This window comes from Nerophis lumbriciformis, linkage group LG30 (genome assembly GCF_033978685.3).
Source record: "Nerophis lumbriciformis linkage group LG30, RoL_Nlum_v2.1, whole genome shotgun sequence".
NCBI lineage: Eukaryota > Metazoa > Chordata > Actinopteri > Syngnathiformes > Syngnathidae > Nerophis > Nerophis lumbriciformis.
The window spans coordinates 5,611,416-5,636,005 of record NC_084577.2 but is presented as its reverse complement, the minus strand read 5'-3'; the positions used below and the strand labels follow the sequence as shown (position 1 = coordinate 5,636,005).

At 37.8% G+C, this 24,590-nt stretch overlaps 1 protein-coding gene across 3 annotated transcripts in view; it reads right to left on the bottom strand.

Annotated features, from left to right (window-relative positions):
• Positions 1-516: 516 nt before the first annotated feature.
• Positions 517-24,590, bottom strand: part of alp3 (alkaline phosphatase 3) — a 78,232-nt gene continuing 54,158 nt past the window's right edge. For all 3 annotated transcript variants that reach the window (XM_072911956.1, XM_072911955.1, XM_072911957.1), the window contains 5 exons: positions 20,236-20,305; positions 19,784-19,918; positions 17,123-17,314; positions 4,287-4,403; positions 517-916 (listed from right to left, as the gene is read on the bottom strand). In XM_072911956.1, the coding sequence (XP_072768057.1) occupies positions 603-916; positions 4,287-4,403; positions 17,123-17,314; positions 19,784-19,918; positions 20,236-20,305 (828 nt within the window). In that variant the 3' untranslated portion in view covers positions 517-602. The remainder of the gene's footprint in view (positions 917-4,286; positions 4,404-17,122; positions 17,315-19,783; positions 19,919-20,235; positions 20,306-24,590) is intronic.

The following is a 24,590-nucleotide window of genomic DNA, read 5'->3' as shown; positions in this document are numbered from 1 at the left end:
AATGTCTTCAAGCATTCACACAATGACAATAACATTAAAACTTTATGCTGCAACGTCAAAATTGAAATTGTATCTTTATCTCTTATTTTAACAGCATAAGAGACCTTCTGTACAAAAGTGTGCCACATAGTTTACGGAACCCCTGAAAGGACCACTCAGTTTGAATTTACAGTAATTTGTTGTGATTTTACAGATGACTATGATTTACTGTGATTTGATGTGTTTTACTGTGAAAATATAATGAAATGATGTGAAATAGAAAATAAATCGTAATTTTTGCAGTCATTTACTGTAATGTTACAGTATTTTAATTACAGTATTTTACTGTGAAAAAATACTGAAAAATGCTGTGAAATCCTGGTAAAAATTTACAATGTGTGTAGCAAATGGACCTCAAAACCTTTCTCCACATTGTATGAATGAAGAAAATGTTTTAACTTTGTTACTTATAAGTTATTATTTGAAAAAACAAACCATTTTTCCACAAATACTTTATTGGCAGTATGGTGTTGATGACACAGTCATTCCAGGAAACAGGAAACATGTCCCCCCTTCACCTCCTATGACCCAAATGGTAGCACTTGACTTCAAGTAAAGGGACATTAAATCAGCACTTTAAGGGCCAAGAATGTGCTGAGGAGTCCACAGATCAATACTGTTGGCCCGTGGGCTCCCAAAGGTGTGTTGCTGTTGTCTAAGGGGGTGTGAGCCGAAGACGGAGTGGTTAGTCCCCGACAGTGTCCCATGTCTGCGCCCACGCACGCAGCATAGGCCATGGCGTGGGCAATGTAGTTTTGCTCCTGGACGCCGTGGAAGAGGTGTGCCATGGGTCCACGGGCGAGCACGGCCACATCCTCGCCACTGTGGGTGGCTGAGTCAGTGGGCACTGCTGACTGCTGGACATAAGCTTTAGCTTCTGTAAAAAAAATTAAAAAAAAGAATGTAAAAAGATATGCTGTTGTCCAAGGTAACTCCAAACCCAGACTCTAACTCTTAAACACTAACTAGTACATTTTTCTAGTTTTGCTAGCACAGTATGAGTCCAAAGAAAGCAATGGACAAGCGAGGTTTGAAATATTCAGGAAGTATCCACCGTAAAGAAGATTACCAACAAGATAAAGTGTTTTTTATTATTTTATTCTTAACTATTGTAGTGACCTGGCTGTTAAAGTTAAGGAGTTTTGTGATTTCAAAATGTGAGTGCACCACAGGGCTAGTGACAGTGTGTGTGCGTGTCGGCAGGGCGGCCGCATAGTAAGACGGTTCAGCTAGTTGTTGCTTTGGCTTTGTTATTAAAGAGATAATGGATCCAACACCCTCTTCCTATGTTTTTTTTCTATACAGTATAGTATAGCACTTTACATTGTGTTCAAAGTGTACAAATCCTTACTAAAATAAGGAATTTTGGCCGTTATTTATGTTTAAATAGTGTCTAAATGGCGAACGTTGCTTTAATATATATATTTTTTCTATTTACGAACCCTGTCCAAGAACTACTTCAGTTCATAAGGTTACACTGTACTGTATTGATGTTTTACTCGTTTTATACCGGACAGACTTAAAAGTAGACACCAGATGGCAGTAAAAGCACATACTCAGAGATCATTGTCAAATTGCTGTTTTGATTTAATTGATTATAACTAATGATAGTAATAATTATAATTACAGAAACACCACTAAAGGCTTCCTATTTGTCCGCTGTCTGCTCTGTCGTCCACAAGTAGAACACTGACAAAGACAAAAAAAAATGTGTGTTATTGTTTGTGCTATGGCGCCATCTTTTGGACAAGTTCCCTCACTGCAACTAAAGCTGGTTAAAAATGTATTTCCTATTTCGTCATTTGACCTGGAAGTATAACCATGCATAGCGTTTCTGCTCAAAAGTATTCTTCATTCATCACTCCGAGCAATATTTTACAATATAACTAAAACAATTAATACTTGCTAAACCGTCCCATGTGTGATGTCTGTAGGAGTGTTTTCATGCATATTTGTACATGTTATTTTAATGTCTTCAAGCTAGCGCCGTTAGCATTAACAAATATGCTAACACGTCTACAAGTGTCTGTGTTAATATTATTAACTTACAATGGGATTATTTTTGAAATTGTTTCAGTTTCACAGATTCCTCAGTAAATTCACTAAAACGTCACTGTGGAGTCATTGAGTCTGTTTAGCTGATTGGAGAACTAGCTTCCGCAGCTAGTGGGTCCATGCCTATGACTTCTGTTTTGTGCCGTTTTAGTGCCGTGTTACAGGCACCGGTTAGAAACATTTGTACAATTTCCCTTGTGAATTGATTGATTGATTGAAACTTGTATTAGTACGTTTGTAGATTGCACAGTACAGTACATATTCCGTACAATTGACCACTAAATGGTAACACCCGAATAAGTTTTTCAACTTGTTTAAGTCGGGGTCCACGTTAATCAATTCATGGTAATGGATCAATAAAGTTTGTCTATTTAAGGAATGTAAGTAAACATTTACAAAATCTTTCGTATCGGTATACCGTATTTTCCGCACTATAAGGCGCACCTAAAAACCACAAATTTTCTCAAAAGCTAACAGTGCGCCTTATAACCCGGTGCGCTTTATTACGATTCATTTTCATAAAGTTTCGATCTCGCAACTTCGGTAAACAGCCGCCATCTTTTTTCCCGGTAGAACAGGAAGCGCTTCTTCTTCTACGCAAGCAACCGCCAAGGTAAGCACCCGCCCCCATAGAACAGGAAGCGCTTCTTCTTCTACTGTAAGCTACCGCCCGCCCCCGGAAGAAGAAGAAAAAACGCGCGGATATCACCGTACGTTTCATTTCCTGTTTACATCTGTAAAGACCACAAAATGGCTCCTACTAAGCGAAAAGGATCCGGTTCATAAAAAGACGCAATCTCTCCATCCGCACACGGATTACTACCGTATTTCACAGCAACTGATATTCCTGTGAACCGCACTGTGGAACGGGAGCACGTACGGTGAATATTCGCACCACAGGGAATGAGAAGTCATCCTTCACTGTGGTTCTAGCTTGCCATGCTAACTTCCACCCATGGTGATATTCAAAAGGAAGACCTTGCCAAAAGAGACCTTTCCAGCCGGCGTCATCATAAAAGCTAACTCGAAGGGATGGATGGATGAAGAAAAGATGAGCGAGTGGTTAAGGGAAGTTTACGCGAAGAGGCCGGGTGGCTTTTTTCACACAGCTCCGAAGGCGAACACACCTTCACTAAGACGGGCAGACAGCGCCGGACGACATACGCCAACATTTGCCAGTGGATCGTAAATGCCTGGGCAGATATTTCGGTCACAACTGTGGTCCGAGCTTTCCGGAAGGCAGGATTCACAGAACTACTGGACAACAACAGCGACACTGACTCCGATGACTTCTACGAGACGGAACCGGCCATTTTGCATGCCACGCTTGCGCAACTTTTCAATTCGGACACCGAAGACGAAGAATTCGAAGGATTTACGAATGAAGAATAACTTCAGAAGGTGAGCGCTATGTTTATTTTGTGTGTTGTGACATTAACGTTCGAGCAACATTATGTTGCTATTGCTCTACACCATTTTGAATTTTACTATGTTTGTGATTGCACATTTGCGTACATTTTGGGACAGAGTTGTTAGAACGCTGGTTTTCAATATATTATTAAAGTTTGACTGAACTATCTGACTGTTTTTTTGACATTCCCTTTAGCGCAGCGTAGGCGCGGCTTATAATCCGGGGCGGCTTATTGGTGGACAAAGTTATGAAATATGTAATTCATTGAAGGTGCGGCTAATAATCCGGTGCGCCTTATAGTGCGGAAAATACGGTATATCTGCGTCTTATAGTCCGGTGCGGCTAATATATGTAAAAATATTTATTCCTTCTAAAATTTGGTGGGTGCGGCTTAAGTACCCCGGAAAATACAATAAATGTATAGTTCAACCTGTGAAAGTCGACATCCCATTTTTACCAATAAAACTACAATGTGACTCTCCAAGGTTTCTCATAGTCATTCACATCGACGTCCCATTGGGGTTGTGAGTTTTTCCTTGCTCTTATGTGGGCTCTGTACCGCGGATGTCGTTGTGGCTTGTGCAGCCCTTTGAACACTTGTGATTTAGGGCTATATAAATAAACATTGATTGATTGATTGATTGATTGATTGAACCAACCCCGCAGTGTGGGGCAACCACCCCTGTGATGGGGTTAGTTGTCACAAATTGTCTGGGATTTCTCACCAGAGTACGAAAAGGGTGACGACCAACCTCGTTCTCCCCATCTACAAGGATCTTACTTGTGTCAACATTGCGGATGTCAGGACGTGTGCCGTTGGTGATTTTGTGTCCAGGTCCATTGCCGTACATGAGTGTGGTGTAAGGCAACATGTCTTTGGCCCACAATGGAGATTTACCTGAAAAATACAAAAAATATCCTTTTAATAAGGGTTATTCAGCTCTTTTTTGTATTCATGTTTCTTCTTCCCACACATGAACAAAGTTGCAGACAAAACAAGGGTGAATTCTGTGGATCCCTAGGGGGCTGCAAGGGGTCTAAACCTTGCCGGGTTAAACAGTTGTTCTCTCCAGATGAGCCATTAGCCCGCCTGGTCTCCTTGTTGATGAAGAGCTCAGAGTTTCACAAGCACATTAATCACTGCTGCACCGCCGGGAGGAAGAGGAGGATGATTAGGATGAAGAGGAGGGTTAAACGGGAACAGAACGGGAAGTAGAGTACAGAAGGCAAGACTCCATCAATATAACTTTTGAAAGAGATGATGATGATAAATAACGTTACAGTGTTGTCAGATAATTCTAATATATTTCTGTTGGCCTGTATGAGGTAGAAATACACAGGGTGTCCCTAAAGTTTGGAAATATCATATACAAAAAACAAAACATACATCATACAAAAAAGCTTATTTTTTAATTATCAAAATGAAACAATAAATAAATAAAAACATTTGATAATGCAAAACATAAAACAAATGCTAACTCAACAAAGAACATATTTACTAATATGTAATTATAATGTGCAAATAGCTTATGCAATATTCAAAAACCTTTAATACATATATTTTAATTTTTTTCTTCGGCCGTAAAGATATTGTGATGTGTGCATATCTTTTTTCCCATTTATTTATTTATAATATAATGTTTTGTAATGTAACAGTTTGGTGACATGTATTATGATATTGCTGTGAGTTATTCTGCGATTCTCCCTAGGTGTCCGATACAACTTTTTCACTCCCCATGCGATACATATATCGGAGCCTTGAGTATTGGCCAATGCTGATATTGATCCGATGTACGATACTAACACAAATCAATAAAATCATACATACATCATTTTTGTAGTGTGGAGTGTTAGAAAAGGCTTTATCAAGTAAAATTCAATATACTTTTTATTTTCTTCGAGTCAGACCTAGATTTAGGTGTAGTAGATGCAGGGCCCTAAAAAATATTTTTTGTTTCATTTCCTGGGGCAAAAAATAAAACAACTTGCTAGTGAAAATAAAGTAATCTGGACGCTATATGTCCTTTAAATGGAAGCCACCATTGAGTTCATGGTGTAATAAAGTAAATGATCTAGGACTGAGTAACAGCTGCCCACTTTAAGCAATTTGCAAATATACTTAGTTTATACTTGTTTATATTGACAAATGTCCTGATTTAGACTGCATTATTGTTCAATTAAAGACACTTCTAGCTTGTGTGCTATTCTGAATTTAGCTGTTGTGTAGCTGCTAGCTCCTTGTTGGCCTTTTAGTTAATGACTTCACTAAAATACAATAAAACAGCAACCTTGTGTGTTTATTGGAGTACATTAATGTGTTTTGGCAAAAGTAAACATGCTGCAGGACTGCTTATATTGGAGATTTTAGGGGAATCGTTTGGGGGGGGGGTGATTTATTCCGGGACCAATATCTGATCAGGACGCCCCTAATTCTCACCTACTTGTGTGGTAATAAACTGACTCGGCCTAAATGCCATTGTAACATTTAGGGTAAGATATTTCATAATTTGAGTCATGTTGAGGGCAATTACATTTGTTGTACAGTTTAAACATGTTTTTTTATGTATACTGTATATCAAACAATACATACAACTCTATTACTATATCAAGAAATGAAAAAAAGAAGGTCTTGGATTGATATCAGTACCCGTATCAGGCATGAAAAAGTGGTATCGAGCCATTCGTAAAGTCTACAATGGGTCTAATTATAGCTTGATGGACTTTTTAGGTTAGACAGGATTGACTCGTTTGGTTGTAATATTCAGAAACCAAGTGGAAGCATGCTTCCATGTATGCACAAAGTAACATGTGTTTATCATTTGATCCGAGCCATAACTTGCAGAGATCAAAGACCTGATCTCCTAAAATCCAAATAGCACGCACTAAATAACACGTGTAATCAATAAACTTGTGTGTACTATTAGTGGGTGTGTTGCGTGTGATCTAGTAAGACTGTGTACACCTCCTGGTACCCCAGCACCTCTAAAACCCTCAAATCTAGACTCCAAACATCCCAGAACAAGCTAGTCAGGTTACTTCTAGACCTCCACCCCAGATCCCACCTCACTCCTACCCACTTCTCCAAAGTGGACTGGCTCAGGGCGGAGGACAGAGTAAAACAACTTGCCTAGTCAATAAAATTCGCTACACCTCCCTGATACCGAAGTACATGTCAAACTACTTCCTTAACGTAAATGACCGCCATAACCACAACACCAGGGGCAGCTCCACAAATCATGTTAAACCCAGATTCCGATCTAACAGAGGTCTTAACTCATTCTCCTTCTATGCCACATCAATATGGAATGCACTCCCAACAGGTGTAAAAGAAAGTGCATCTCTACCCTCCTTCAAAACCGCACTAAAAGAACACCTCCAGGTAACTACAACCCTCGACTAACACCCTCCCCCCACCACATCCCACCTCCCCGGATTATAAATAACCAAATGTAAATAATCAAATGTATATACTTGTTCTTATGCTTTCTGAGCTCACTATGTTCACTGCTCGCTGTACATATACTACGAAGTGAGACCTACACTGTTTCAGTGTCCATTTCTCAGATGATATAATTGTTGATGACTGAAGTGCTGATATCAACCAAACCTAACCCCCCCCCCCCCCCCCCCCAACCCCCCCACATCCCACCCCCCGGATTGTAAATAATGTAAATAATTCAATGTATATACTCTGATGATTAACTTGTGTGATGACTGTATTATGCTGATAGTATATATTTATACCATTAATTGATTAACCTGGACCCCGACTTAAACAAGTTGAAAAACGTATTCGGGTGTTACCATTTAGTGGTCAATTGTACGGAATATGTACTGTACTGTGCAATCTACTAATAAAAGTCTCAATCAATCAATCAAAAAGACCGCCTTATTTGAATGAGGTTTTTGTGTGTATTACACGGCTTTCACAATGGAGACACTCATTTACTGCACATTCATGTTATCATGCTTCTACCTGTGGCGTTTTGCTATGTTTTGAAACATGCAGCAGGCATCTTTGTACTACTTTTTCTGGGCATTTTAGAAGCAGTCCTGCGGTGCATTTACAATGGAACCCACTTTTTTAGCACATGTTCCAGACACAGGAAAATGCAACTTGCAAGAAGTTATTTTCATATTTACCAAAAAAAAAAAACATCATTAATGTCAAATAAAATAGCTGAATTTGTTTTATTTAGCCTTTGAAGTGATCCAGCAGCTATAAAATTATAAAATGATAATGCCGAATAGACAATATGTCTAATATTGTTATTTTGGACAGTCCATATACTGTATATTGACATACATACGTAGGTAACAGCTTCCTTCTAGATGTGCAGAAATATAGACGCAAAACAGCAACCGCAGAACAGTTTTAGTCTTGATAAATCACACTGCATGTGCTAAATAATTGTATATGCATTTTCTTCTCCCAATATTGTGGGGGCTCTGAGGATCAGCATATATTTTGCATTTTCATGAAGACAGACACTCTAAATGAGACACAATCCTCTGTGCACAAGCTTGGTAGATCAGATTTACATGTGCTATCAAGTTTGAAAGCGTTTTAATACACGCAAACCTGTAGATCGGGCCCTAAGAGTGTCTGTAAACGTCAATTAACAGTTTAACAAAACAATTAGCCTGTTTCTTATTGGCTGTCCAGCTGAACACCCTTTTGGCAATGGCTCATGTAGCACTCAGTTCACCTTTAGAGGTCTTCCTGTACAATAAAATGCAAATAAATCACATTTGTTCCCAGACAGGTTCTTGCCGGATCCATTAAGCGCCAAGTAAACAAAACAAAATTGAACAGAACAGACACAGGTGAAGTCAATAAAGCGGGAAGGAGATTAATAAGTGAGTAAAGCTGCTGGAGTGAGAGAACATCATGTAATGTCCTGAGAAAAGTGAATAGTAGAGACTGAGGGTGTTGTAATTAAAGAGGGTACAAACCTGAGGAAATGTCAAGCAACCGGTGGTCGGCAACACAATGTGCAGACACACACATACCAAATGACAACTCCAGTTAATGTCAGTAGAAAGAGCTTTAAAGTCACTTGGCGTCAATTTTACGTCAGAAAAATAACACATGTTGTCCCAAAAGAAGTTGTAAAAATGGCAACAGGAGAGTATACAAGTTAATTATGTCAATTATTAAAAATACTAATCCATGCCTTTGTCTCCAGGCAGGTTAGACAGGTTGGTCTTCTAACTGGGCTCTCTAAACAAGCTGCAAAGCAGCTGCAGTACATTGGGAATGCTGCTGCTCGAGTCCTGACTAGAACCAGGAAATACGACCATATTAGTCCAGGTCACTGCATTGGCTTCCCGTTGCTCAGAGAATAGACTTTAAAACAGCTCTGCTTTTGTGTGAGTCTTTTCATGGTGTTGTGCCAAAGTACATCTCTAACATGTTAGAGACATCTCAAGCTCTGAGAACCTCAGGGAGTGGTCTCCTGCTGGTGCCTAGAGTCAGGACCAAACATGGTGAGACTGTGTTGCAGTTTTATGCTCCTAAAAACTGGAATAGTCTTCCAGAAGATGTGAGACAGGCCACAATGTTGGCAATGTTCACAATCTGGTTGAAAATATTTCATTTAATTGTGCATATGACAACTGAAAGTATTCTATCTACACTATTTGATTGATTTTAATTTTAATTATATTTGTTTTTATGCTGCTTTTTTTTTCAGATTTTATTTTGAAATATGATTTTTTTTTATCATGATTTTTTAATATTTTCATGTTTGCCTTCTTTTAATTTTCTGCAAAGCACTTTGAACTGCCTTGTGTATAAATTGTGCTCTAAGAATAAACTTGCCTTGCCTTGACTTATGTACCTTCTGCCATTTAGTGGAAAAGCATTGCATTTTTCTGCCTGGCATCATATATAGATGATATAGAAATATAGATGAATATTTATAGGAAATAATTTTTTGACCAATTCATTCTTAGAAGTCATTGACCTTTCTGTGAGTGGGAAAATGAAAGCAGAGTATTACACAGTAGGTAGCGTAGCATGATGACTCAATAGTGCAGACTTCAAACTCTACGAGTCTTTAAAAGGTGAAAATCGGTCAATTAAAGCCTGATTTATGAACAGTGATGTTCATCATTCTGTCTTTGTGTCGTCTGTAGCAGCGTTTCTTAACCCATTGTTGAGTCGCAAACGCCAACCAGAGGGCCGCCAAAAAATATTTAGGCAGTAATGACAATATCAAAGAAACAGAAGAAGTCTGGAGCCAAAGAAGTTTCTTAAGCGCAAAAATTATGACTAAAGTGGTGAAGCTGTATCTTTATTTGCACTTAAATTTTATTGACAGTCTATTTTAAAAACATATTTGTTATTATTGTTATAAATTAATTTAGAATGTATTTATTTTAGCACTGCGTAATTGTTTGTACATTTATTTTTCATTGGTTTTTATGCGCCCTTTCTTTTGCAGCATATTTAATTAGTATTTACTTTTGTAATCAGCCTGACCTGAGCCTTGATAATACTCTTTGTGATGCTTTCATATCATTTGACAAAATGTATTCTGTGTAAACTTTAAGTAGGTCAGATATAATCATTGATTATGATTAAAAACAAGAGTAAGATTACTAATTCAATAATACAGGTACCATATGTAGAAATTTCATGTCAAGTCATCATTAAATGGCCCTGATATGTCAAAAGGCATTAATACAACATGTTATTTTCGAATACCTTTATAACTGATAACGGTAGTTCAGCCGGGATATGCTAATTTCAAAACTAGATTTACAGCCCCGAAATCTTGTTATTGTTTTCATTTCAATGTCCCGCCCTCCACTGTTTGACCAATTAGAATGTCTGTGAGTGTGTCACATTTAGGTTGTCAGTTACGCACCGCCCTCTTTGTCTAGCTACTGCCACTGGTAAAGTTACTAAACATGTCAGACCTTAGTAAATATAAAAGGCATCGTTACGATTCTCAACTTATTCATGACAAAGTCAGGAACAAAACAAGGATTTGTTTCGGGATGCCTTTAAAAGATGGAGACGATTGAAGGCAGAGAATATTTTTTCATCTGTTAATTTCCTCTTTGATAGGTAAGTAAGGCATTTACATTTTCTTATTACTTGTAATAAATGGAAATGGACATTTGATATATGCGGTAAACTATATTGTCCAATACATTATTGACACATTGGATAACACATTTACTGTATATATTTATTTCCAATTAAAAACAATTAATGACAAATTTAGGTAATTATTCAAAGGTGCCATATGTAATCATTTCATGTCAAGTCATCATTAAATGGCCCTGATACGTCAAAAGGCATTAATAAATCATGTTATTTTCAAATACCTTTACAAGTGATAACGGTAGTTCGGCTGGGATATGCTCATTTCAAAATAAGATTTACAGCCCCGAAATCTTGTTGTTGTTTTAATTTCGATGCCCCGCCCTCCACCGTCTGACCAATTAGAAAGCACTGCCCACTCCGTCGAGCTACTGCCACTGGTAAAGTTACTAAACATGTCAGACCTTAGTAAATCTAAAAGGCGTCGTTACGGTTCTCAACTTATTCATGACAAAGCCAGGAACAAAACAAGGATTTGTTTCAGGATGCCTTCGAAAGATTGAGACGATTGAAGTTGGAGAAGATTTTTTCATCTGACGCCAAACTTGTTAATTTCCTCTTTGATAGGTAAGTATGGCATTTACGTTTTCTTATTACTTGTAATAAATGGAAATGCACATGTGGTATGTAAACTATATTGTCCAATACATTATTGACACATTGAATAACACATTTACTGTATATATTTATTTCCAATTATAAACAATTAATGACAAATTTAGGTAATTATTCAAAGGTGCCATATGTAATAATTTAATGTCAAGTCATCATTAAATGGCCCTGATATGTCAAAAGGCATTAATGAATAATGTTCTTTTCAAATACATTTATAACTGATAACGGTAGTTCAGCTGGGATATGCTCATTTCAAAATTAAATTTACAGTCCCGAAATCTTGTTATTGTTTTAATTTTGATGCCCCGCCCTCCACCGTCTGACCAATTAGAAAGTACCGCCCTCTTCGTCGAGCTACTGCCACTGGTAAAGTTACTAAACATGTCAGGCCTTAGTAAATCTAAAAGGCGTCGTTACGATTCTCAACTTATTCATGACAAAGCCAGGAACAAAACAGGGATTTGTTTCAGGATGCCTTTGAAAGATTGAGACGATTGAAGTTGGAGAAGATTTTTTCATCTGACGCCAATCTTGTTAATTTCCTCTTTGATAGGTAAGTATGGCATTTACGTTTTCTTATTACTTGTAATAAATGGAAATGCACATGTGGTATGTAAACTATATTGTCCAATACATTATTGACACATTGGATAACACATTTACTGTATATATTTATTTCCAATTATAAACAATTAATGACAAATTTAGGTAATTATTCAAAGGTGCCATATGTAATAATTTAATGTCAAGTCATCATTAAATGGCCCTGATATGTCAAAAGGCATTAATAAATCATGTTCTTTTCAAATACCTTTATAACTGATAACGGTAGTTCAGCTGGGATATGCTCATTTCAAAATTAAATTTATAGTCCCGAAATCTTGTTATTGTTTTAATTTTGATGCCCCGCCCTCCACCGTCTGACCAATTAGAAAGTACCGCCCTCTTCGTCGAGCTACTGCCACTGGTAAAGTTACTAAACATGTCAGGCCTTAGTAAATCTAAAAGGCGTCGTTACGATTCTCAACTTATTCATGACAAAGCCAGGAACAAAACAGGGATTTGTTTCAGGATGCCTTTGAAAGATTGAGACGATTGAAGTTGGAGAAGATTTTTTCATCTGACGCCAATCTTGTTAATTTCCTCTTTGATAGGTAAGTATGGCATTTACGTTTTCTTATTACTTGTAATAAATGGAAATGCACATGTGGTATGTAAACTATATTGTCCAATACATTATTGACACATTGAATAACACATTTACTGTATATATTTATTTCCAATTATAAACAATTAATGACAAATTTAGGTAATTATTCAAAGGTGCCATATGTAATAATTTAATGTCAAGTCATCATTAAATGGCCCTGATATGTCAAAAGGCATTAATAAATCATGTTCTTTTCAAATACATTTATAACTGATAACGGTAGTTCAGCTGGGATATGCTCATTTCAAAATTAAATTTACAGTCCCGAAATCTTGTTATTGTTTTAATTTCGATGCCCCGCCCTCCACCGTCTGACCAATTAGAAAGTACCGCCCTCTTCGTCGAGCTACTGCCACTGGTAAAGTTACTAAACATGTCAGACCTTAGTAAATCTAAAAGGCGTCGTTACGGTTCTCAACTTATTCATGACAAAGCCAGGAACAAAACAAGGATTTGTTTCAGGATGCCTTCGAAAGATTGAGACGATTGAAGTTGGAGAAGATTTTTTCATCTGACGCCAAACTTGTTAATTTCCTCTTTGATAGGTAAGTATGGCATTTACGTTTTCTTATTACTTGTAATAAATGGAAATGCACATGTGGTATGTAAACTATATTGTCCAATACATTATTGACACATTGGATAACACATTTACTGTATATATTTATTTCCAATTATAAACAATTAATGACAAATTTAGGTAATTATTCAAAGGTGCCATATGTAATAATTTAATGTCAAGTCATCATTAAATGGCCCTGATATGTCAAAAGGCATTAATAAATCATGTTCTTTTCAAATACATTTATAACTGATAACGGTAGTTCAGCTGGGATATGCTCATTTCAAAATTAAATTTACAGTCCCGAAATCTTGTTATTGTTTTAATTTTGATGCCCCGCCCTCCACCGTCTGACCAATTAGAAAGTACCGCCCTCTTCGTCGAGCTACTGCCACTGGTAAAGTTACTAAACATGTCAGGCCTTAGTAAATCTAAAAGGCGTCGTTACGATTCTCAACTTATTCATGACAAAGCCAGGAACAAAACAAGGATTTGTTTCAGGATGCCTTTGAAAGATTGAGACGATTGAAGTTGGAGAAGATTTTTTCATCTGACGCCAATCTTGTTAATTTCCTCTTTGATAGGTAAGTATGGCATTTGCGTTTTCTTATTACTTGTAATAAATGGAAATGCACATGTGGTATGTAAACTATATTGTCCAATACATTATTGACACATTGAATAACACATTTACTGTATATATTTATTTCCAATTATAAACAATTAATGACAAATTTAGGTAATTATTCAAAGGTGCCATATGTAATAATTTAATGTCAAGTCATCATTAAATGGCCCTGATATGTCAAAAGGCATTAATAAATCATGTTCTTTTCAAATACCTTTATAACTGATAACGGTAGTTCAGCTGGGATATGCTCATTTCAAAATTAAATTTACAGTCCCGAAATCTTGTTATTGTTTTAATTTCGATGCCCCGCCCTCCACCGTCTGACCAATTAGAAAGTACCGCCCTCTTCGTCGAGCTACTGCCACTGGTAAAGTTACTAAACATGTCAGACCTTAGTAAATCTAAAAGGCGTCGTTACGGTTCTCAACTTATTCATGACAAAGCCAGGAACAAAACAAGGATTTGTTTCAGGATGCCTTCGAAAGATTGAGACGATTGAAGTTGGAGAAGATTTTTTCATCTGACGCCAAACTTGTTAATTTCCTCTTTGATAGGTAAGTATGGCATTTACGTTTTCTTATTACTTGTAATAAATGGAAATGCACATGTGGTATGTAAACTATATTGTCCAATACATTATTGACACATTGAATAACACATTTACTGTATATATTTATTTCCAATTATAAACAATTAATGACAAATTTAGGTAATTATTCAAAGGTGCCATATGTAATAATTTAATGTCAAGTCATCATTAAATGGCCCTGATATGTCAAAAGGCATTAATAAATCATGTTCTTTTCAAATACATTTATAACTGATAACGGTAGTTCAGCTGGGATATGCTCATTTCAAAATTAAATTTACAGTCCCGAAATCTTGTTATTGTTTTAATTTTGATGCCCCGCCCTCCACCGTCTGACCAATTAGAAAGTACCGCCCTCTTCGTCGAGCTACTGCCACTGGTAAAGTTACTAAACATGTCAGGCCTTAGTAAATCTAAAAGGCGTCGTTACGATTCTCAACTTATTCATGACAAAGCCAGGAACAAAACAGGGATTTGTTTCAGGATGCCTTTGAAAGATTGAGACGATTGAAGTTGGAGAAGATTTTTTCATCTGACGCCAAACTTGTTAATTTCCTCTTTGATAGGTAAGTATGGCATTTACGTTTTCTTATTACTTGTAATAAATGGAAATGCACATGTGGTATGTAAACTATATTGTCCAATACATTATTGACACATTGAATAACACATTTACTGTATATATTTATTTCCAATTATAAACAATTAATGACAAATTTAGGTAATTATTCAAAGGTGCCATATGTAATAATTTAATGTCAAGTCATCATTAAATGGCCCTGATATGTCAAAAGGCATTAATAAATCATGTTCTTTTCAAATACATTTATAACTGATAACGGTAGTTCAGCTGGGATATGCTCATTTCAAAATTAAATTTACAGTCCCGAAATCTTGTTATTGTTTTAATTTTGATGCCCCGCCCTCCACCGTCTGACCAATTAGAAAGTACCGCCCTCTTCGTCGAGCTACTGCCACTGGTAAAGTTACTAAACATGTCAGGCCTTAGTAAATCTAAAAGGCGTCGTTACGATTCTCAACTTATTCATGACAAAGCCAGGAACAAAACAGGGATTTGTTTCAGGATGCCTTTGAAAGATTGAGACGATTGAAGTTGGAGAAGATTTTTTCATCTGACGCCAATCTTGTTAATTTCCTCTTTGATAGGTAAGTATGGCATTTGCGTTTTCTTATTACTTGTAATAAATGGAAATGCACATGTGGTATGTAAACTATATTGTCCAATACATTATTGACACATTGAATAACACATTTACTGTATATATTTATTTCCAATTATAAACAATTAATGACAAATTTAGGTAATTATTCAAAGGTGCCATATGTAATAATTTAATGTCAAGTCATCATTAAATGGCCCTGATATGTCAAAAGGCATTAATAAATCATGTTCTTTTCAAATACATTTATAACTGATAACGGTAGTTCAGCTGGGATATGCTCATTTCAAAATTAAATTTACAGTCCCGAAATCTTGTTATTGTTTTAATTTCGATGCCCCGCCCTCCACCGTCTGACCAATTAGAAAGTACCGCCCTCTTCGTCGAGCTACTGCCACTGGTAAAGTTACTAAACATGTCAGACCTTAGTAAATCTAAAAGGCGTCGTTACGGTTCTCAACTTATTCATGACAAAGCCAGGAACAAAACAAGGATTTGTTTCAGGATGCCTTCGAAAGATTGAGACGATTGAAGTTGGAGAAGATTTTTTCATCTGACGCCAAACTTGTTAATTTCCTCTTTGATAGGTAAGTATGGCATTTACGTTTTCTTATTACTTGTAATAAATGGAAATGCACATGTGGTATGTAAACTATATTGTCCAATACATTATTGACACATTGGATAACACATTTACTGTATATATTTATTTCCAATTATAAACAATTAATGACAAATTTAGGTAATTATTCAAAGGTGCCATATGTAATAATTTAATGTCAAGTCATCATTAAATGGCCCTGATATGTCAAAAGGCATTAATAAATCATGTTCTTTTCAAATACATTTGTAACTGATAACGGTAGTTCAGCTGGGATATGCTCATTTCAAAATTAAATTTACAGTCCCGAAATCTTGTTATTGTTTTAATTTTGATGCCCCGCCCTCCACCGTCTGACCAATTAGAAAGTACCGCCCTCTTCGTCGAGCTACTGCCACTGGTAAAGTTACTAAACATGTCAGGCCTTAGTAAATCTAAAAGGCGTCGTTACGATTCTCAACTTATTCATGACAAAGCCAGGAACAAAACGAAGATCTGTATCGGAGACGATTGAAGGCAGAGATGGCAAACTTTTTAATTTACTCCTTGATAGGTAAGTAAGGCATTTGAGTGGGCACCGGGTCCACCTAAAGCGGAAAAGTTTGGCCCGAAATAAAAAATGTTTAGGAACCCCTGGTGTGTAACATCAAAACAGTGCCAAAATCCTCGCACGTAAAAAACAAAATCTCATTTTGCGCATGCAGGCTCATTTTAAACGCCTACTGCCTCCTGGTCAAAAAGAGACAATAGGGTGGAGCACCACGCATGTTGAGAAATGGAGCAACACATTGCGAGTTTAAAATGAGCAGTGTGTTTTTTTACACACAAGAATTTTGATGCCATAGTTGTAACCTAATTTTTCATTTGAAAGCCCTTCCTGCGCAGGACCACAGGGGCTTTCAAGGCGAAAGTAAACAGGCAGTGAATCATGACACCACTTCCTGTTGGCAGAAAAAAACTCCATATGGCATGAACAGACATTTGGTTGCAGAGGGAGAGGGAGAGGGGAAAGGGTGAGCCAACAGCGCCATCAGGTGGCTAACTGGGAATCACTCTCTTTAGAGTCAAAATTGAGCAGCAGTGGCTCGTATTTGCCAAGGTTGATAATTACCCAGGATGCTTTGCCCTCGGAAAGGGTACCCATTGAAGGTAAACGGGTGGGAATGGTCGGCCATCACTACGGTGAGCGTCTCCCCCTCGCTGGTGAGCTCAAGGCCCTTGGCAATGGCGTTGTCGAAAGCCACTGTCTCGTGGAGCGCCATGTATGCTCGGCCGTCGTGGTGAGCCTGGTCGATACGACCCCCTGGGAACAGAGTCGCGGTTTAAGTCGGGGTGCAGAATACAAGACGATAATAGGGCCAGTTCGTATATATTCTAACCTGTGCTTCGTTATAGGAAAGTAACGATGACAAATGATTTTCCATTTTACTTTCTCATCTCTGCAGTGAATGGGAAAGTCAATTTAGGCGCAGGAACATATGCCTGATCCAATTTAGACATGCGCTTGTTATTGTTGAGAAATTAGGAAGACCCTGAGTGGGACCACGAATTCTCAAGGCCATTAGTCAGATTAGACGAGAGATGGCTTGGTAGGCAGCAAACACGCACACGCACACGCGCGCACACACACACACACACACGCACACACACTGCGGCAACTATATTGAGCCGAATGCAAACCCAAGGCAAGTCACCAGTGTTTCATACAGCACTTTAGACTGAGGGTTTGTTCACAAAAAGTCAATTTTGAAATATTTTTAGTGAATGCCTAATCCAAATATAAATGCAAATCTATGGAACAGGGGGTAGTGTGTGTGCCTCACAACAAGAAGGTCCTGGGTTCGATCCCCAAGCTCAGGGTCTTTCTGTATGGAGTTTGCATGTTCTCCCCGTGACTGCGTGGGTTCACTGCGGGTACTCCTGCTTCCTCCAAAGACATGCACCTGGGGATAGGTTGATTGGCAACACTAAATTGGCCCTAGGGTGGGAATGTGAGTGTGAATGTTGTCTGTCTATCCGTGTTGGCCCTGCAATCAGGTGGTGACTTGTCCAGGGTCTACCCCGCCTTCCGCCTGAATGCAGCTAGGATAGGCTCCAGCACCTCCGAAACCCCGAGAGGGACAAGCGGTATAAAATGGGTGGATGGATACTGACGTTTTACCTACCACTGATTTTCTCTCTGATCCGATACTGAGTAGAATTCAGGCTGGTATCGGCGATACTGATCCAATACTGAAACTTTGTGCAAATACAGTATACCTAGTATGTCTGGTAAAATTTTAAAAGTTGTGTTTTCAAATAACATCTCTATCTATAAAAAAAACAAAAAACAGTAAATATGTAAGAAAAAAGAGCCAAAATGTGAAATGTAATGGGGAAAAAGCTGGCATTTTTAAACTAATACTTAGTCACCTATAACACAACAATTTGTTTTTAAATATATATAATATCTGTCTCCTCCCCAAACCCGCTTGACTTTTCAGTAAGTGGCCCTTGGTGGAAAAAGTTTAGACAACCCAGATCTAAAATTAAAATAAGTATACTCAAAATATGAACAAAGTTTAGTTAGTTAATTAATTCAAAATAATAAAATATTAATAAGTTGTGAAATAATTAACTTGAAAAATTACAACAACCATAATAAACACTGTTAAATATGTAACTGATTATTAATTATTTCATACAGGCAGAATTTTGACACATTAGGTTACACAATTGTATTATTAATATTTTTGTCTATTCTTACATGGGAATAAAATAAGGTAAAAATGTATGAAAAAAAGAGTAAAAAATCTGTATGTAATGAGAAAACGTTGAAATGTTGTACCTAATAATTTGTAATAATATAGTTAGTCACCTAAAACACAAAGCTAAGACAATATATGTTTTTTAAATTAAAAAAAATATCAATATTGTCACCACCTGCTGCCACCTTGTGGTTTGTATTAAGTTTTCCTTTTGTTGGTGCAGTTGACCTTGTTGACCTTTACTTCATTTCTCCTTCCCCTTAGAGTTCCTGTGTTCCCATTGTGGGCGGAGTTGTGAGACGTGCACAGCTGCTCCCAATTTACCCTGATGCGATTTAAGCATCACCTTGGCAGCTGGATGGCACTTGGTGATTCCACTCCGCGGCTCTCCACTTCATATGGCTTCCATGCTTCGAGTTTCTTGCAGCTTGTCCTTCTGGCCACTCCCGGTGCCATCCAGCTTGGTGTCTACGTCGGTGGTAGCACGTCTTGCAACTCCGACCCAAGTTTGTTCTATTTTTATATAATAGTTTTTGTTTTATCCACGGTGCCCATTTTGAGTTCTCCTTTTTGCACCGTCGCCTTTTGTTCCCTCCAGTAAGGAGCGCCTTTTTTGTGAGTATAATACTTCAGTAAAGAACTGTTCAACTCACCTTTTGTCTGCATCCTTGGGTTCCTCTTAAACTGTGTTATACTGAGCTGTGACAAATATGGTCCCCGCACACTTTGACTTTTCAGTACGCGGCCCTTGGTGGAAAAAGTTTGGACACCCCTGAACTAAAGTATCAAAAGCCTCTGTATTTTAATTTGAGAATCGATATTAGAGCATAAAGTTCTGGTATCGGCGGTATTGATATTTCAGTATCGATTCTCACATCACCAGTTTTACCATCAACCCCTTTGTGACGATTATAAGATCAATGATGCAACCGATGCAGCAGGTGCGACCACTAGTTCCTATTTTTAGCAGACTTGTCACCTGCTTGAGGGATGAGATTGGACCGATTTGGTGCGTTTGTCCTCACCCTCCACCAGAAGGAAGAAGCCTCTGGGGTTTTTCCGAAGGATGCGAATGGCTTTTTCCGTGGTCTCCACAATGGAAGGGTCCATGTTGGGGTCCCTCTCTGCCTCATATCGCAGATCACCGGGTTCAAACAGAGCTGAGGGAGAAGAGGGGCAGAATGTATGAGGAAATTGAATCAATGTTGGATGGAACTATTTCACGTGATTGCACAGTTGGAGGGCCCTAAATGCTTCATGGGTGCTGAAAAAAATATTAATTTATTCCAACTGTAATTCAATTCATAATTTTCAAAAATTAATTACATTTAAAAAAAAATGAAAATAACATTTAACGGAAATGTTTAATTTAAATATATAAATATTATACATATATCTTTACATTATATATAATTTATAAAAAATGTTGGTTTTTTTTTTCCAATTAGAATAAATAAAAAAGCAAACACAAACTCACCCATAAGGTAATCTGTTGTTTCAGGGTCCACAGCATCAAAATCAGTTTTATTCCATACATAATGAGCTACCTACAGGAGGAGTCACACACACACACACACACACACACACACAAAAGACCAAAAAGTCACACAAGCTTTTTTTATCGCTTTACTTTACGGTTTGTATGCACAACTATAATTGAATACAATTTGTACATACTGTGAATATGTTTACAATTACAGTTTTAGAAGCAGAGCTTATTTAAATCCAACCCCTTCTCCATGTCGATCACTGATCTTTCATTCCCACTATGTCATTGACACGTTAATACTGACAATAATTAAAGGCCTACTGAAACCCACTACTACCGACCACGCAGTCTGATAGTTTATATATCAATGATGAAATCTTAACATTGCAACACATGCCAATACGGCCGGGTTAGCTTACTAAAGTGCAATTTTAAATTTTGCGCGAAATATCCTGCTGAAAACGTCTCGGTATGATGACGCCTGCGCGTGACGTCACGGATTGTAGAGGACATTTTGGGACAGCATGGTGGCCAGCTATTAAGTCGTCTGTTTTCATCGCAAAATTCCACAGTATTCTGAACATCTGTGTTGGTGAATCTTTTGCAATTTGTTCAATGAACAATGGAGACAGCAAAGAAGAAAGCTGTAGGTGGGAAGCGGTGTATTGCGGCAGGTGTTGTGCCGGATAACGCACCCCCGCCGTAGAATGCACCCCTGACTGTTGTGCCGGATAACACAGCCGGTGTTTCATTGTTTACAGTCCCGAAAGATGATAGTCAAGCTTTACCATTGGCCTGTGGAGAACTGGGACAACAGAGACTCTTACCAGGAGGACTTTGAGTTGGATGCGCAGACGCGGTACCGTGAGTACGCATGCAGCTGCGGCTTCCAAAAATGTGATCGCTTGCCCGTACGTGTGTGCCGCTATGTGCATGTCACGTACGTAACTTTGGGGACTTTGGGGAAATATATGTGCTGTATGAACTTTGGGGAGGTGAACGATACTTTGGGCTGTGGGATTGAGTGGGGGAGGTGTTTGTTATGCAGGGTTAATTTGTGGCCTATTAAATTTAAGCCTGGTTGTGTTGTGGCTAATAGAGTATATATATGTCTTGTGTTTATTTACTGTTTTAGTCATTCCCAGCTGAATATCAGGTCCCACCCGCCTCTCACAGCATCTTCCCTATCTGAATCGCTCCCACTGCCCTCTAGTCCTTCACTCTCACTTTCCTCATCCACGAATCTTTCATCCTCGCTCAAATTAATGGGGAAATCGTCGTTTTCTCGGTCCGAATCGCTCTCGCTGCTGGTGGCCATGATTGTAAACAATGTGCGGATGTGAGGAGCTCCACAATCTGTGACGTCACGCGCATATCGTCTGCTACTTCCGGTACAGGCAAGGCTTTTTTATCAGCGACCAAAAGTTGCGAACTTTATCGTCGATGTTCTCTACTAAATCCTTTCAGCAAAAATATGGCAATATCGCAAAATGATCAAGTATGACACATAGAATGGACCCGCTATCCCCGTTTAAATAAGAAAATCGCATTTCAGTAGGCCTTTAATGTGCTTGCATTTTGTCGTTAAACGGTTTGTTTACTTTTTGTCTTTAAAAGTTGCCAGGATATATGTAAAAATAAAATAGACTGCTTGTGCACTGATAAAAAACTAAGAGAAAAATAAATGATGGTAAAAAAATATAGATAAGAAAATAAAAATGCCTTATCATTGCAAGTAAATAGGGACATATAGTAATAGGGCTGCAGCTATTGATTATTTTAATAGTCGAGTGATCTATCGATTAGTTCAGGGGTGTCAAACGTACGGCCGGCAAGACGAGTTTGCTAAGTATAAAAATAAGCTGCAATTTTTTAATGAAATAAACTGTTCTTCAAAATGTGTTTACTGGATGTCGCAATAGTAATTCAAGTGTAACCCACGTCACACATGACACTGTTTAAGGATGACCTGTCAGCTGACTTTAAGCGCCCTCTGGATTGCCTGCCGCTACTATCAGTTGCTCCTGTTGTGGCTGAGGACACACAATACCTTCTTTATTTGTAAATTATCCACTCAACGGACAAAATAACGACACAGTAAGATTCAAAGACTTTGCTAAGCTCGCAATTGGTTAACGGCACGATGTGCACTCTGAACTCCATTGTAAAAATGTGTGTTTCTACATTTGTTGTTTGTTCTATTTTATTTTATGCTTAAATCTACCATGTTCACATTGGTTACGTTTGTAGTTATGTTCTCTTGAGTTCGGCTATGGTGTCATTTTGAGAATGGTTTTGTTTATATCATAATTGTATTATTTGAATGATGATAAATGAATGTGTGGTTGCAGTGGTGGATGTCACCAATGCGGCGGTTTGAGGAAACACGGTTGCTTTTCAAAACACGTCTTTAATGGTAAACCACCAACATGAGAATGCTGAACAGGAAGGGCTTAAGTTTAATGACTTTGTAAATACACTGAGACAAAGTTTAGGTTCATCGTGTTCTTCATGGTGTTTTTGAAATTTCACCAATTTTTTCCTCAGAATTTTCAACTAACTGGAAGTGTTTTGCGAAGAGGATTATTTGTAATCTTCACAGGTGAATAATGCTTTATAATAGACTGTATTTATATTATTCATGTGTGAATAATGCTTTATAATAGACTGTATTTATATTATTCACATGTGAATAATGCTGTATAATAGACTGTATTTATATTATTCACATGTGAATAATGCTGTATAATAATAGACTGTATTTATATTATTCACATGTGAATAATGCTGTATAATAGACTGTAGTTATATTATTCACTTGTGAATAATACCTAAGTGTTTATTGTTTATTGTGAGCGAACTGTGGTGTTGAATTTCCCCCAGGGATCAATAAAGTACTTTCTATTCTATTCTCTATTCTATTCTACATTTTAAGAATGTGAGTGTTCTATTGTTGGCCCCAGTACAACGAAACCATTTTGAAGTTGTCTTTATTTTTTAATTATTATGCCATGATTTTATCAGTCCGGCCCACGTGGGAATAAATGTTCCTCCATGTGGCCCCTGAGTTAAAATGAGACCCTTGGATCAGTGTAATCAGATATTACACACATCATAGCCTCAACGCATATTTTAGGGAAAACAATTTGAATAAGAAACAAAAATTTTGCCTGCCATAATCTCCATTTTTTTTGCTATGAATGCACATCATCAATATTGAAATAGCACTTTTAACATGTGTGTATTAATTTATAAATGTTTTTAAAACTAAACTAAACTTTAGATCACAGCACCCCCACACACCGCTTTCACGTGCACTTTGTTGTCGCGGCCATGCAGAAACTTTGTCTGCATAGTTCTAGATACTCCATGGGGTCTGGATTTTATCATCTTTTATTACAAACGCCGTTTCCATATGAGTTGGGAAATTATGTTAGATGTAAATATAAACGGAATACAATTATTTGCAAATAATTTTCAACCCATATTCAGTTGAATATGCTACAAAGACAACATATTTGATCAAACTGATAAACTTCTTTTTTTTTTTGCAAATAATCATTAACTTTAGAACTTGATGCCAGCAACACGTGACAAAGAAGTTGGGAAAGGTGGCAATAAATACTGATAAAAATGAGGAATGCTCATCAAACACTTATTTGGAACATCCCACAGGTGAACAGGCAAATTGGGAACAGGTGGGTGCCATGATTGGGTATAAAAGTAGATTTCATGAAATGCTCAGTCATTCACAAACAAGGATGGGGCGAGGGTCACCACTTTGTCAACAAATGCGTGAGCAAATTGTTGAACAGTTTAAGAAAAACCTTTCTCAACCAGCTATTGCAAGGAATTTAGGGATTTCACCATCTACGGTCCGTAATATCATCAAAGGGTTCAGAGAATCTGGAGAAATCACTGCACGTAAGCAGCTAATCACGTTTTTCAATCCCTCCGGCTGTACTGCATCAACAAGCGACATCAGTGTGTAAAAAATATCACCACATGGGCTCAGGAACACTTCAGAAACCCACTGTCAGTAACTACAGTTGGTCGCTACATCTGTAAGTGCAAGTTAAAACTCTCCTATGCAAGACGAAAACGGTTTATCAACAACACCCAGCTGGGCCTGAGCTCATCTAAGATGGACTGATACAAAGTGGAAAAGTGTTCTGTGGTCTGACGAGTCCACATTTGAAATTGTTTTTGGAAACTATGGACGTCGTGTCCTCCGGACCAAAGAGGAAAAGAACCATCCGGATTGTTATAGGCGCAAAGTTGAAAAGCCAGCATCTGTGATGGTATGGGGGTGTATTAGTGCCCAAGACATGGGTAACTTACAC